The 16,702-nt window shown below is 40.7% G+C and overlaps 2 protein-coding genes and 1 non-coding gene across 3 annotated transcripts; 1 reads left to right on the top strand and 2 right to left on the bottom strand.

Annotated features, from left to right (window-relative positions):
- Nucleotides 1-658: 658 nt before the first annotated feature.
- LOC145397381 (5S ribosomal RNA) lies at nt 659-777 on the bottom strand. Its single transcript, XR_013896956.1, has one exon. It is a non-coding gene; the product is annotated as a 5S ribosomal RNA (ribosomal RNA).
- A 7,486-nt stretch (nt 778-8,263) lies between these two features.
- LOC145396973 (zinc finger BED domain-containing protein 5-like) lies at nt 8,264-8,587 on the bottom strand. The gene has a single exon (XM_080270203.1). It carries the CDS (start codon nt 8,585-8,587, stop codon nt 8,264-8,266), a length of 324 nt encoding a protein of 107 aa, XP_080126329.1.
- Nucleotides 8,588-12,349: 3,762 nt separating this feature from the next.
- Nucleotides 12,350-12,826, top strand: LOC145396972 (uncharacterized). Its single transcript, XM_080270202.1, has one exon. The coding sequence runs from the start codon at nt 12,350-12,352 to the stop codon at nt 12,824-12,826; it is 477 nt and encodes a 158-aa protein (XP_080126328.1).
- Nucleotides 12,827-16,702: the final 3,876 nt, after the last annotated feature.

The raw sequence follows: 16,702 nt of genomic DNA, 5'->3' as shown, positions 1-16,702 counted from the left end.
TTCCATTTTTAGAGAAAACATGTTCATTTTCATTGTTGCTCTTTGTTATGTAAATTTTGCTTCGATACAGAAATTTTTGTGGTTCAGCACTGCACTCCCTCGAGGTTATCTTAGACATTAATAGGGTTAAGGGGCCATTGCTGTGCACAGTATTCTTGGTATGGTCTAAATATTGATATATTAAAAAATTGGTCTTTTTATGATTGAAGTTCCTTATGATGAAACCGAGCATTTTGTTTGTCTTGTTATTGGCTGCTATACACTTTTTTTTACCTTGAATATCTTTAATTATATTAATTCCCAATCGTCCCTAATAATGTTCAGGGACCAGTTCTGCAAACAGTATTCTCGGTGTGGCATAACTAATGACATGAAAACATCGGGCATTTTATGATCGAAGTTATTTGCAACGAAGCCAAGCCTTTTGTTTGCCTTGTTGTTGGCTGCCATACATTGTTTTGAGCTTCTGAGGTCTTTACTTGTAATAACTCGCAAATCTTTCTTGTCTTTTACTTATGCCAGTGATGTACTGATCATAATCTTCATTCATTCATTGCCAGACGCCATGTATCCCAAACAGGGTGGCCAAGGGCTTAGAGTTAATTGTTTTACAGGGAGGGGCACTAATCCTCCACCAACCCCACTTGACACGTAGGGATGCCAACAGCATCTGGTGTTCCCAGGCGGTCACCCATCCAAGTACTAACCAGACCCAACGTTGCTTAACTTCTCTGATCGGACGGGAAGCGGTGTACTCAACGTGGTATGGCCGTTGGGCCGTTGGCATTATAATCTATTCATGTTTAATATTTTTTTTCCCGAAGTACATTACCTTACATTAATCTACATTAAATTTCAATTGCCATTTCTCGCTCCAATTTCTCTCACGAATTCAAGTTGTTTTGTATAGATTTACAGTTCTATGCATAATTACTCTGCCTCCAATCATCATATCATTTTTACAATTTACTACCATAGAAATGAGTCCATTTTATAGATTATTGATATTTATAGTGAAAAGAATTAGTCCAAGAACTGACAATTGTGGAACTCCGCTTGTTGTTTCTAGGCACACTGATCATTAGCCAGTTATCACTACACGGTGCTTGCGATTCGTTAACTAAACACCAGTTCATGAACTTAATTGGTTAGAGAGGAGTGGCCTTATAATTTTTCTCTTTGTCTTAGATGGAAAATTAGACTGATGACATCCGATGGAATATAACCCCCCATAATCGCATGGTACTTAAAAATCAAGCAGATTTGTATGGCATGATCTATCATTACGAAACCTGTGTTGAATATCTGTTGTAAGATCGTTAGGCTGGTTTGGTGACAGTTTGTGGCTCATTTTTTATCCTCCTTTTTAGAGACAGGTGATATATTAGCGAGTTGATCCGGCATCCCAGATTCACTTGATGATCTAATGAATATTTTTGTTATAGGAAAGGAAGACTAACTCTTTAGCATTTATGAAGTATACTGGTCCTGTCTGGTTGATTTAGTTGGGTCGATTAATTTAATACCTCATGTCCTGGGACTTCGATAATTAAAATTATATCGTCTTCAGGTTCTGCAAAAACCACATGTGAGATGGGAATGTGTATACTATTTTCTTATGTGAAAATAATGTTAAAGGGGTCCTTCAGGACAGTTGCTGCTGTTTGGTTGTCATTGAAAATCGCTTTACGAGTTTGATAGAGGACTTATGCTATCTTTAACATTAGTATTATTCCTTACATAACGAAAGATTCTCAAAATTTTACTTCACGAGCAATATTTACCTCATAGCCTCGTTTAGTAATCCAGTTAATTTTCGTACATTGCTGCTCTGTTTTAAAATATTAGGGACTGTTATCATTATTACCTGTACATTTCTAATTTTTATCCCGAGGCGTCCCGATCACATATGAATACATTCCCACGTTTTGTCACAGTGACACCCGATGACTTATCCATATGTTTTGCAATTGTGAGGTCCGCCATTTGCACATTTTTCAAGTTCGCTGGTGATTTCTGGTAGGCATATGTGGGAGACCTTCCTCTACCCCTCGTCAGGCAGGGATACTGCCTGGCCCCAACACAATTTTCTCAGCAACTCACCTGTTGCCAGTGACCTGGCTAGTTAAGACATGTCACGCCATGGTTACTCCAATGACGAAATTCAAGGTGAAAGTTATTCCGGAGGTGGAGGACAAACGAGGAATCAAGCCAGAGGAAGAAACAAGCAGATGTGATGAGGTGGTAAAATTGTAAAGAAGGTGAGGTATGTTGATATGTTTGGTGAGTGAAACAACACTTATATCGCCTTTATTATTGTCTGAAAACCAATATACTCTTGTTCTACATATAAATTCGTACCAAATAAATAAATATCAAAGCTTTTAGGCGTGGTTAGAAATAGTTACTCTTCCCATAGAAAACGGTTTCTCTAAGGCATGGCCTGCAAAGATGGTACCAGGTATTCAGAGGGACACCTGTGTAATGTGATTACAAGCTCAACTGAGCACTTTTATGGGCATTTTCCAATGTTTCTCATGAAAAGCGGAGGTTTTAGCCAAAAAAAAAAAAAAAAATCGAAAATCTGCCGGGATTGTGGTGAATAATCGGTCTGGACGGGGTTGGTTATATGCTTTTCTTTTGTGACCAACAATTTCTTGAATATTCTTCGACAACCAGGTTGGTTTATTAGTGTGGTTATATCTTCGGATAATTCTAGGTATATTTTTTCTCTCAATAGACGACAGTTCATAACTAAATGCTTTCCACATTTCTTATGGATTAGGGTATATGTGTGAGAGTAGGTGAGAATGAAAGGGCAAAGGAGAGTGTATGTCCTATTGTACACCTGAGATGGAAGGAGAACATAAGAGAGTATGAATCACTTGGCTCAAAGATTATGTGGGTTAGATTGAAAGTAGGAGTACAAGCATGGTGGGCGGTTGTGTGTGTGTGTGTGTGTGTGTGTGTGTGTGTGTGTGTGTGCGCGCGCCGACAGAAGACTGTGCAAGCAGAGTCAAAGAAGAGCTCTGAGCAAATGTGGAAGCATGCATGGAAAAGTTTGTAAGGAGTGAGAGAGTGTTTTTGACTGGAGAAACGAATGAAAAATTACGGAATGTGAAGGTGGATGGAGTAGTTGGTTAGTTGGGGGTGCGTGCAGAAATGAGGAGTAGACTGTAGCACTAGTCGAACAGGGCAAGTACTCCCGAGGTGGATGGCAAGCTGGTGATAGGGAGAGCCGGAGCTCCCGTTTCCCCAGCCCTCAGGACTTGATCCTGACCATCTCCCTTTGCTGAACATTTTCAGTGCTTTCATTTACACAGAGAGTAGGCCAGCATGCTCTCTTAATACCTCCACCTTCGACTGTCTACACTACACTACATGCACATAAGACATCACACCTTCTATTCCCATTTGTTTTAGCAATGGCCACTGCAATATTGCTTTCTAACGATGTGGTACCTCGAATTGCCACCACCGGCAGGGTAGGACTGGTGGCACAGAGTCCTCCTGGTCGTCATCAAGCGACTGTGTCGGCAGCGACTATGCAATTTCCGGTCAGGCTTATCAGCAGAGAAGTGAAAGTGCTGCCTTATTCTTCACCAATATCCGTGGTCTTAGTACCAATTTAAATTCAGTTCATTTTTTCCTACAGTCCACATCCCCTTTGGCCCTATTCCTCACAGAACCACAAAGCTCACCCTCTACTAAAATATTCCCATTTTGTTTTCCCAGTTACCATCTCTTCACAAACTTACGTAACAAGGGCGGCACCTGTTGTTATATCAAATCTCAGTATGCAGTTGACACCATTTTAAACTTCACTTCATCCAGTTTTAATTACTCATTGTATAAACTAAATTGTCAAAATATTATCAAATATATCTGTGTAGTCTATTGCTTCCCAAGTGCTTCTTCAGAACCCAGTGCATTTGATTCCATATCCACACAGTTGAGTAACCTTAACCTTTCCCTTAGCACCGAAATTACTATTCTGGGTGATTTTAACCTACATAATGTTGAATGGTTATTGCATTCCGCTAGGACTGACGATGCTGGTCTGGAGTGCGAGCTGTTTGCAGAATCGTTTAACCTCACGCAGCTGGTAAAGCAACCAACCAGAATACTAGATAATCCTGATCATAATGCCCATCTCTTGGATCTATTCCTGACAGATAATCCAGATCAGTACAGGATAGAGGTATTATCTCTACTTAGATCCTCTGACCACAATCTCATCAAAGCCTCAATAGTTAGCCCCCCAAAACCTCCTCGTTCTGAACCTCTCAGGGTGACTTGATGGCATTTTGATAGGGCAAACTGGGATGGATTTTAGAAATTATCTTGCTGACATTCCATGGCAGTCTTTGTTCTCTAGTGATGCCAATTTCACCCAGTCCCACACTTGCGACGTAATACTCTGGTATGGATTTATTGATACCAAGTCAACAGTTCACTAAAAGATCGAACACTCCATAATGGTTTGATAGCAACTGTGCCAGAGTAAGAGTCCATAAGACGTTATCATATAACTCTTACTTAAAATAAAAAACATCTGAATCACTCTCTCAATTTAAAATTTCTAGAAACCATGCAAAACATGTAATAAATCTTGCTAAATCAAACTCTTCAAAATCAAGCATCAAAAGTACTTAACAACCATAATGACAATAGAATATTCTGGTCAACTCTCAATTCTTTCAGTAATTACCTTAACAAGTCATCATCCATTCCCCCACTAAAATCTTCAGATGGCAACATTACAAATGACCCACGTGTGAAAGCATATATCTTTGCCAATACATTTGCTAGAAATTCTACCATAGAGGAAGCCAGCCAGAACATCCCAGTACTAAAACTTGACTCTTCCCGAAATTGTTCTACTTAAAATACAGACAAAATACGTAAAATCCATCCTAGACAATTTACATACCAACAAAACCCGTGGCCCAGATGGAATTCCGCCAATTGTTTTGAAAAAGTGTTCCCCAGAACTTGCCTCTGTTCTTGCTAAATTATTCAGACTATGCATACGTACTTCTTCATTCCCTAGCTCATGGAAAGGAGCCAATATCCACCCAGTTTCAAAGAAAGGAAGTTCCTCTGACCCCTGTGACTACAGACCAATAGCTGTCACTTCTTCTCTTGATAAGGTATTTGGAACTTTAATTAATAAGCACATAATTAAACATCTTGAATCCAACAATTTAATTAGTGATAGACAATATGGTTTTCGCCACGAAAGAGCCACCATTGACATACTCAATCTCCTAACTCGTACCATTCATCAATCAATCGACCTACATGGAGAAAGCCATGCAGTAGCCCTTGATATTTCTAAAGCTTTCGACAGAGTATGGCACCGTTCCCTGTTTTCTAAACTCCCTTGCTATGGACTAAAGTCTTTTGTCCCTTTGATTTCCTCATATCTCAGCGACAGAAAAATAAGAGTAAAAGTAGATGATGTATAGTCCAATTTCCACTGATTCAACGCTGGAGTGCTGCAGGGATCAGTTCTTGCACCAACCCTGTTCCTGGTTCATATTAATGATCTCTTATCTATCACCCACAATCCCATCCATTCATATGCAGATGACTCAACACTTCATAGTTCATTCACACTCAGACACCCATTAACAAAATCTGATATCTCTAACTCTCAACTCAGTACACCAGTCTCCATAGATCAAGACCTATCTTCGATCAGTGGATGGGGACAAAACAACCTTGTCTAATTCAATGCTAGTAAAACTAAATGTATACAATTTACTAGTAGATAGGTATTGCCAGATTCGTATAGTACCTTCAATGGTACAAATATTCCCATCTCCAAAAGTATTGAAATTCTCGGTGTCTCACTTAACAATGCCCTCAGCTGGACCTCTCATGTCAGATCATTTGCTAAAACCGCCTCAAAGAAACTTAGATTATTGTACAGAGTCCGTAACTTCTTCACTGACGAACAGTTAGCTTAATTTATAAGAGTCATGTGCACTCTCACCTTCAATATTGCTCACCCTTGTTGAATGGATATGGAGAGGTTGGATTAAAACAAGACAAAATTCAGAACAAAGCTGTTAGAATTATTAATAATCCTGCTATTACTAATAAACTACCTCCCCTACAAGTAAGAAGGAATGTTGCCACCTCTCCATGCCTTCCCTCGTGCTACACAGGCATCTGGTAGCGCTCCTGACTGGAATGTCACTCAGCCATATTGCAGAACTTCTGCCTATCAGAATTCTTTCATTCCTCGAACTGCATCTCTCTGGAACTCCCTTCCCCAGAGTTGTTTCCCTCAAAACTTCAACCTAATGCTGTTCAAGTCTAACTGTTACATATACTTTATGAGCAGAGGACACCAATAATCTGGTGTATGGATTAGTTTTTTTATATATATGTTTTTCCTTCCTCTGTTCTGTTATTTAAAAAAAAAAAAAATGGATGAGAATGGTAGTCCTCTAGTGGACATTTGAGCAAGGAGGGGAGTAGTGATAGCCAATACCCTGTTTAGGCTCAAATGGTGGGTCGTGAGCTAAAAGGATGCAAGGCAGTGATTGATTACGCATCTGTGGGTGAAAGAGTAAGATAACATGCACTGGATGCAAGACCATACAGAGGCTGGGGAGCCCCGCTAAGGTTAGTCAACTTGACGCGGTGGCCGGGCTTGAAGCGTGGCTGGCAGTGCCACCTACTCTGGAGGCATGTCTACCTTTGTTGTTGGCCTCGTGGACGAAGCATCCCCTACATCGCTGGTGATGTTAGTCCCTGCCTGTTTGTCATCTAGTGTGAGACTGTTACCTCCTCACGTGTTTGCTATGCATGGCGTCCCTTAATGCTTGGAGATGGGAGTCTTGGGGGTTGAGTGATGCTGAACGATGCACCCTGCAGCTAGCAATGCACCTCTTTGGTTTCTTATTCTGGCTAGATGGTCGGCTTGCTTGGGCCCGACCAGGTCAATCAGCTGGTCATGAATTGGCTAGGGTCAAGTGGGCACTGGGGGGCCCGGTGGCTCCTATCGTCCTGGAGTCACCCTTGCCCAGGTCCCCAGGTAGTTCCCCTCATATACTCTCCTGCTACATCTGGGGTCCAATGGAGTTGTCTCCGGCATATAACCCCCTTTTGTTGGGCTACGTGGTGGGTGGAGGCGTGGGGGAATAAAGGCTTTTCCTTGTTTTAAATGGAAGAAATTAATAATGAATTGGCTCGCATCTCAATGCCATGACACACTGGCATGTCTCAGGATAATTCTGTGGAGTCCCCGTCTCTTATGGTGACCCTGGAGCCTTATGAGGCGGCCAGTGGACGTCGACCTCCATCTAAGGCAGAGGTTCTTAACCTGGGGGACGTGAGTAAATTCCAGGGGGGATGCAAACCCGGGTAGAAAAAAGGAATTTCTCTAATTATATTTGTAATTCTCTTAACATGAGCGTGCCTAATATCGAGATGATTATAAAGGATATACAAAACATGCTTGGACGGCTTTATGAACTACGAAAAGTAGCAATATTTCTAGATTCACAGCAGAAGGCAGATCTCCATGACAAGTTCCAGTCTGAAGGCTTTCTGCTATCTCTAGCTTACCTGGTGGACATCTTCGAAGTGTGGAATGCAATCAACCTTAATAAGAGAGCTTGCTGATCAACATGTTGCAAAAGTGGAGAGAATTAAGAAGATAGGTGGTGTCCTAGTTCTGACGTCGACACTGATCGTTATATTTTATCTGCTTGCTCCTGAGATTTTGACTGCTGGTTGGCATCGTTTTCGAGTTAAAGAGTATGTTAATATGCTAAGGAGATGTTTTCACTGCCAACGTTATGGTCACATTGGTCGGTCCTGTCGGTGTCTAGCCCTGCCTCCAGTTTGTGTTTCATATGGGATGGACATTCATGAAAGGAAATATTGCGTTGGTCCTGAGACTTTTGTTAACTATGGTGGTAGCCATGCAGCATCATCTAAGTCAGTGGCTCTTAACCTTTTTGCTACCACGCCCCCTCTAGTAGCTGGTCCTTCCCTCCACGCCCCCCTAGCATCTTCAACCAAACTGATAAAATTCCCTCCCAGATTTTAAGGAAAAGCTGAAAAAAAGGGCGTTTTTAGTCTTGCTATTGAGCATTAATTCTGTGGAAACAATATACCCAGCATATTTAATGAGGTTACTCTCTTACCAGTTTAATTAGATAATTACACTGCTTCTTAGCTACCAGATCTTGAATGAGTGGTCGAATGCCAAAGGGTGCACATCGTAAGTCCCCTTCAACGTTCAGCCGGTTCTGTACTTGGTCTTGACAGCAACGAGCATGGAAAATGCAGCTTCACAAAGGTACATGGATCCAAACATTGTCAGAATCCGAAGAGCTTGATGTAAGATCAGAGGGTACACAGGCAGGTACTTGACCCTGAACGTCTCAAGAGCCAGTTCTTTCAAGTCTTCCTCAGCTGAGGAGTTGAACTTTAATTCAAGAAATTTGTCTTGCACTTCATCCGAAACATTAGATTCTTCACATTGTAATGGGTTCCTGATGAATTTCCAGGTTTCATGCTTCTCATCTATATCTAGGAAGTATCTGATGAATTCTGCTTTCATGTCAGTCAAATGAGTGATTATTTTTTCCCCTCAGAATCAAGATAACTGTGAATGAAGGCAGATTCCAAGTTACTAAAACTGACTGTATTTCCATTTTGAATTCGAAATTTCCAGAGGTCGAGTTTGGCCATGAAGGCTCGAATGGTGTTGTGGTGCATGATGATGATGTTTTCCCATATAGTTTAAAGTTTATTGCATTCAGCACTTCGAAGATGTCCACCAGGTAAGCTAGAGACAGCAGAAAGCCTTCAGACTGGAACTTCTCATGGAGATCCGCCTTTTTTATTTTTTTATGTGTCCAACTCTGGGCATAGGCTTCACAGCCTGCTATCAAGGCCCAGCAGTCCTTCTACATACCATACACCTGCTGTGAATTTAGAAATATTTCTACTTCTCGTAGTTCATAAAGCCATCCAAGCATGTTTTGTATATCCTTCTTAAAAATTTTGATATTAGCCACGCTCTTGTTAAGAGAATTACAAATATAATTATAGAAATTCCTATTTTTTCCCCTGGGCTCACATCCTCCAGGATAAGAACCTCTGATCTAAGCCATGTGATTGGTACAGATTTATGAAGGAGGTTTTGTCCCTACATCCCAAGGAGTGGTTGAGTTTCCCAGAGGCTAAGTATCATGTACCATCGATGTTTGTTAGTCAAGTTGTTACATTTGCAGCTGGGCTCCAGATCAAGTCCAAGGGTCCCCTCTAGGGATGCGACTTCCAAGTCGCATTCAACAGCATGTGCTTCTGTGTCTGACAATGGCTCTGTCCTTGAGCCATTCTCTTCGGCCATAGTTCTGGTTTGACCTGCTTGTGATGAAGCTCAAGAGTCGTCCCAACCCTCGAATGTAGTGTCTTCTCCAGTCTTTGTTTGTGTTGCATCTCATGAGTCTTGTCATCCCCAAATGCAGAGCCTTCTCAAGTCCCTGTTTGTGATGATGCTCGAGAGTCTTGCCAACCCTCGACTCCAGAGTCTTCTCCAGTCCCTGTCTCCATTTCTGCCCATCATACAATGCTGCAACCTGCAGTTGCTACGTCTAACCATCTACGCATATTGCGTATTCCTCAGGCTTGTAAGCCTACACCCGCTACCCAACAAGGTTCTTTTGGCTCTTCAAAATGTAGTAGGGGGTCATCAGGGTCGGTTTTGGTGGAGGATCCCCCAAGCAAACTCTCTGCCAAAGACACCAGTCAGAGGCAGTTTGACACTACTACTTCTGAGGCTTCTTCTCCTGTGGACGTGCTTCTGGTGGTTGGTGTGAGAGTTAGTGCAGCCTCTGCTGCTACCTCTGACAATGCTGCAGCACCAAATCTTGTTTCTCCAGCTCCTACAGTCAACCCAGAACCGATAAACAAATTTGTCTTTCTAAACACCACGTATGGCCTCAATCATCCATTCCTCATCTGGGTGGATCCAGTGTTCCTCTTCCTAAAGGTTCCTGGTAACCAACCATGTCTGGTTAACCCGCCCCGTCCCGTCGACGTATGGGTACGTTGCAACAAATTGCATTTGCCAGTCCCAGCGACGTACCGGTACGTCGTGCAATTGCAAGGTCCCTAATTTGCACAATTTTCAATTTTCGCGCGTGATTTTTCATATGTATACATGGGACACCTTCCTCAATTCCTCTACAAGATGCCAAGCAGGGACAATGCCTTACTCCGCATAACCTCCCCCCTCCCCCCATTGTATCAGCAATTCACCTGTTACCAGTGACCTGGCTAGTAAAGATATTCAGGGCCAGAGTGATTCCCCAATCGATGACAATGTGGAGGACAATGTTTACATAGCATTAGAGGAAGAAACAGCCAGAAATAATGATCAGGTAATGTGGCAAAAAAAGGTCAGGTATGGTGATTAGTTAGTGAGTGAAACAATGCTTATAATGCCTTTATTACTGCTTGAAAACCAATATACTCTCATACTACATATACATTTGTACCAAGTAAATAAATAAATACCATTTATGAGTGGATAAAATAGTTACTCTCCCATAAAACTCGTTTTCTTTGGTGCCAGCATGTTAGAAAACCCAGTCAGGTAAGGAACAACTCCTACCTGGATTGAGTATTTTAAACCTCAGGTGAGCGATTTCTCTATGAATTTTCGATGTTTCTCACCAAAAGCAAAGGTTTTAGCCAAAAAAAATTTTTTCGAAAATACCTCGGGACTGGGGGATGTCGGAGGTGCGGAAAACCTCAGGACGTGACAGGTTAAATAAATGTTGCTTTGCAGTGGAACTGTCGTGGTGTTAGAGTTAAGTGGGAGGAACTTCAGTTGTTTTTATTTGAGTTTCACCCTTTCTGTGCTAGCCTTCAAGAGACTGTGGTCGGAGATAGGTCTCTTTCTGCTCCTAGAGGATATACAGTTTTCCACCCCCCTGCTTTAATGGGCTGTACAAATCGAAGTGGTAGAGCTATTCTATGCCAGACAGATATTCCATACACTTCCTTTTCTGTTAGATACCCTCATCAGGTTGTGGCTATTCAGTTACACTTGGAGAGAAGATATACATTTTGTTGCATTTATTTACCTCCATCTGTGCCTGTCTCACGTTCCGACCTTGATCACCTTATCAATTAGCTTCCTCGACCGTTTGCTATTCTGGGTGATCTTAATGGGCATCATGTTCTGTGGGGCAATACAGTTTCTAACCTCCGAGGTGATTTGGCATCTTTAACTGAGGATTTGGATTTGGCTCTTCTTACTAAAGGTGACCCTATGCATTTTCATGTTCAGACTGGTTCTTATTCATTTATTTATCTTACGTTCACCTCTCCAGATTGCTCGTTGGATTTTTCGTGTGTAATTTTGCATGACTTGTGTGGTAGTGACCATTACCCTATTGTGGTCAAAACGTGCAGTTTAGTGCCTGTGGAATGCATTCTTCGATGGTGTTTGGATAAGACTTACTGGCAGAGTTTGAGGAACACTGTAGGCTTGAATTCGGTGTTTGTGAGTTTGAGAGTGTGGATGTTGCAGAACTAGTTCAAGCTGGGATCCTTTTGTCCTGTGAAAGTCTGGCAGATTCTGCAAGAGACCTGTGCCTTGGAGGAGTGAGGAGTGTGCTCTGGCTCGAAGTGTCTGTAAAGCAGCAGGCAGAAGATATAAGAAAAACAGTAATATTCCCTTTCTTAAAACTGATTACAAGAAAGCTCGAGCTCACTATCAGTGGGTTCTGAAGAACTCCTGCCGCAACTCTTGGAGGGTTTATGTCTTGACTGTTTCCTCATCTACTCCTTTACCATTGGTATGGAAGAAGGTTAGGAAAATAATGGGTAAGCATTCGCCTTCTCCTTCCCCAGTGCTGACTGTTCACTGTGCTTCCGTGTCAAACAATTTGAATGTGGCATCTGTCCTGACAGAAAACTTTTACAGTGTCTCCGGTAAGGATCCTTCTCAGACGTTCAGTTGTTACCAGCAGCAACAGGAGAGGCTTAGTCTTTCCTTTCATTCTAGGGGTGAAGAAACCTATAACACATATTTTACTCTCCATGAATTAAGAGCTGCTCTCCGGCAGTGTCGTGATTCTGCTCCTGGTCCGGATGACATACCTTATGCCATGATTAGCCACTTACCGGATGAATCTCTTCTGTTTTTGTTGGGCCTTTAGGATAGGATTTGGGATGAAGGTATTCTGCCCACTACTTGGAAACTGGGTATAGTCTCCCATTTCCTAAGCCTGGTAAGGACCATTCTCATGTTTCTAATTGCTGTCCTATTTGTTTGATGTTTTGTATGTGTAAACTGTTTGAGATGATGGTTAGTGTGAGGCTGGCTTGGTTTCTAGGGAAGAATGGGTTCTTCTCTCCTTCACAGACTGGGTTTCGCACATCTGACAACCTCCTCAGACTTGAATCAGCTATCTGTGAGGTTTTTGCCTCGAAGCAGCATCTTGTTACTGTTTTCTTTGGCTTGGAGAAGGCATATGATACAACGTGGCAGCATGGCAGCATGAATATGCTTCACAGCTCTGGGTTGCGTGGCCATCTGCCAGTGTTGCTCCAGGACTTCTTGTCGAACGGCAGGTTTCAGGTTCAAGTGGGCACCTCACTTTCTACCCCTCGGTTTCAGGAGGAAGGTGTTCCACAATGTAATGTATTAATCGTCCTTTTATTTGCAGTTGCCATTAATGGCATAATAGACTCATTGCCTGAAGGATTATTATCCTCCCTTTATGTCAGAGGTGGGGAACGTCTGGCCTTCGGGCCGTATAAGGCCCGCAATACCATTTGATTAGGCCAGCGAGGCAATTCATAACTGCAATTTCATAAACTCATGAACAAACACACACACACACACACACACACACACATATATATATATATATATATATATATATATATATATATATATATATATATATATATATTTCTCTTCTTGTGCAAGATCCGGTTTCCCACTGACCAGTCTGTCTCAGAAGTCGTCTGCAGCCGATATGGACAAGCTACGCTGCAAGTGTTCCGGAGCTTTGAAAAGACCTCCAGAAATATTGTTAAGAAACAGTGTGATCTTACATTTCTCAAATGCTGCAAGTCATATGGTGTTTTTCCCAAATTTTTGAAATTCAAATTGTACAAAAAACTCTAATGTGCTCTAATTTACATAAATCTTGGGAAACAAAACTCCTAAATTTAGAAATCAATTCGAAAGAAAAGGAATTAAATCATTTGAAAGTGAAATTTAAAAATGTTAGTGAAAATTTTGGAAACCTTGTGTCACGCCTGGATAGCGCATGTTTACATTCCTTCGTGCGTCTCAGATGTAATGTACTTAAAGACAATGTGTCTAAAACGCATCATAAGAAATTATTACAGCTTGGTATTAACGGAAACCCCTCGTCTTGTGTCCCAAACAAAGTAATCTTTAATTATTCGAGTGTTTCCCTCTCTGCTCGTGAAAAGTTCCTGTTGGCCTTTGGCCTTGAATTTAACCTTCCAGTTCACAAGTTAAACTTCTTCCGTTATTTTGTTCTTTTTGAAAAACTTGTTCAGAGATTGAAATCTTGCCATTTATCTGCGGGTCATAATTTTGACGAGGTTATTAAAAGTGTAAAGGATATAGCTTTTGCAAATTTCGAATGTTTTAAGTCACGTAATGTGTTTTCTCCTATATTTACTAAAGCGGACCTATCCCTGCTTAAAGCTCTTGGTGGTAAAAGTAATTTTGTTATTTGCAAACCGGATAAAGGATCGGGTGTTGTATTACTTGACAAAACTGATTACAATTCCAAGATGTATGATATTTTGAATGACACTTCTAAATTGGTTAAAGTATGTTACAGTCAAATTTTTTCTCTGAATATCAAACTGGAAGACATGGTAAATAGATTCGTCACTAAACTGTTATCTCTTAACGTAATGAACGAACACGATTCGAAGCGGCTGAAAGCAACAGGTTCGTCTCCAGCAGTCCTTTACAGACTCCCAATGGTTCACAAGGAATCGGTACCGCTTCAACCCATTATGGCTGCCTATAACACTGCTACCTATCATCAGGCTAAATTCGTCGTTTTGCCTTTAAGACCATTTACCACCAACGAATACTCAGTTTCCAGTTCCTATGAATTTAAGCAGTCTCTTTCGCAATTTGTTTTTAATAACAATTACTACATGGTGAGCTATGATGTCAAATCCCTGTTTACAAATATTCCACTAGATGAAACCATTAATATTTGTATAGATGTAGCTTTTCAGGGCCTACAGTTATTTGCTGGCATGACAAAATCTGTGTTTAAGAATTTGCTGACATTGTGTGTTAGGGATGGCCTATTCATTTTTAACAACGAACTGTTTAGACAGACTGATGGAGTAGCAATGGGTTCCCCCTTATGCCCCACTTTTGCTAATATATTTCTGGGCTCTCATGAACGGAATTGGCTAAGAAATTGTCCGGATAATTTTAAATCATTATTTTACTGCAGATATGTTGACGATACGTTTGCCATTTTTGAAAATGTGTCAAGCTAATAAGTTTTTGGAGTATATTAATAAACAGCATAATAATATAGAATTTACTACAGACAGTGAAGTTAATGGTAAACTATCTTTTTTGGATTTAATGATAGAAAAATGTAACGGTAAACTAGAACTTAGTATTTTTCATAAACCGACATTCTCAGGAGTTGGTAATAGTTATTTGAGTTATTGTTGTCATAAATTCAAGATAAACGCCATCAAAACCTTGCTACATAGAGCTTATAATCTAACTTCAACCTATGACAGATTTCACAGTGAAATAAAATGTTTAAAATCTTTTTTCTTAACGAATGGCTTTCCGAAACATGTTTTTGATAATTTAGTCTGCAAATTTTTTAATATGAGGTACCAGCAAAGGCCTGTTGTTCATACGGTTCCGAAACAATCTATGTTCTTTAGAATGCCCTATTTAGGCGATGCTTCCTCGGAGATGAAACATCACCTATGTAATAAATTAAGTTCTCTCTATCCTCAGATCGACTTTAAATTTGTATTTGTCAATAATTTTAGAATAGGTTCATTTTTTAAATTCAAGGACAGCCTGCCGACAGACCTAAGATCATCTGTCATTTATATATATATATATATATATATATATATATATATATATATATATATATATAATTATATATATATATATATATATATATATATATATATATATATATATATATATATATATATATATATATATATATATATATATATATATATATATATATGTATATATATATATATATATTGGGCGGACCGAAGAGGTTTTCCTTTTTTCTTTGAGTAAAACTGTGGGTATGCACATTTGTAGGATTAGGGGAGTTCACCCAGACCCTGACTTATTTCTCAGTGGGTGCCGCCTCCAGTATGTGGAGGAAACCAAGTTTCTTGGTCTAAAATGTGACTGCTGGCTGACTTTGGTTCCACATTTGCAACATCTGGTGTCTTGTATGTGGGCTATGAATTTGTTAAAGGTTTTGTCCCATAACCAGTGGGGTGCTGTTCATGAGACTCTCCTACACCTGTATCAGGCATTAGTGGGATCTAAACTTGCCTATGGTTGTGAGGTTTACTCATGTCCAACTCTCCCTCGACTTAAGGTTCTTAATCCTGTACATCACGCTGGTTTGCAACTTGCTACAGGAGCTTTTAGGTCCTCCCCAATCGCTAGCTTGTTGGTGAAGGCTGGAGTGCCTTCCCTGGATTTGCAACGTAGTTCCTTCGTCATTCATATCGGAAGAGAATGGGGACCCGGTTGATCTGCTGATGGAACGACCTCCAAAGCAAACCACTTTAGACCGGGACAGTAGACCACTTCCATTGCCACTGTCAACCCATGTATGAATGCATTCGAGATGCAGTCAAGGAAACCCTTCAAGTGGAAGTGACATCCACTTCTGTGAAGCGTAGCTTTTGCAAGAAGGGCATCCATCCCTATGCCCCAACCAGGAGAGAACTACTTACAAAAGAACATCGGGCAGGGAGTCTAATGTATGCACAGCAGCATTTTACTGCTGAGGCAGACTTCTTGGTCTGCACTGAATATCTTCATAGACAAGAATGCATTTTACTCTACGTCTCATTGAAGGATTCATTGTTGGAGACATAGTATTATTAGGTATGTGAGCTGACAGCACTTACTGGAAGCATTGTTAACTAATGAATCATGAAAGTGATGGTGGTTGGTATGGATTCAGTAAATTCCTAATATATGTAACGATAAACACTAATTGATTATTTAACATCCCTTACATCACGTGGTCAACATCTTGTAAGAAGCCAAGAGTGAATGGGCGATATACAGTACAACATCTAGTATTACATCACGCTGCACAGGTGGACTACATCACACAGAGAGACAGCTACAGAACTTGTACGAGTTTTTCTCACGTAGTCTAAACAGGTGTCAATTTCCATATTGTATGTTTTGTTCATCATCGGTGCTTTATTAAACATGCCAGAGGAATTCGGCAGTGATTACAGGGCAAGGGAATCTTGAGCTGATGACTGGCCACGCAAGGACTTGCTCAAGAACTCCACGGAATATCTCTAGATATGGAGAATTGGCAATTTACAAGAGTATGACTGTAGAGATTACAGCAAGTTTTGCTGCACAGTAAGGATAAAATGGTGGCACAGG

The sequence above is a fragment of the Coenobita brevimanus genome, chromosome 40, assembly GCF_032717465.1.
Source record: "Coenobita brevimanus isolate Jiangsu-jjx chromosome 40, ASM3271746v2, whole genome shotgun sequence".
NCBI lineage: Eukaryota > Metazoa > Arthropoda > Malacostraca > Decapoda > Coenobitidae > Coenobita > Coenobita brevimanus.
Note: the sequence above shows the minus strand (reverse complement) of the source record. Positions and strands in the feature narration are given on the sequence as shown.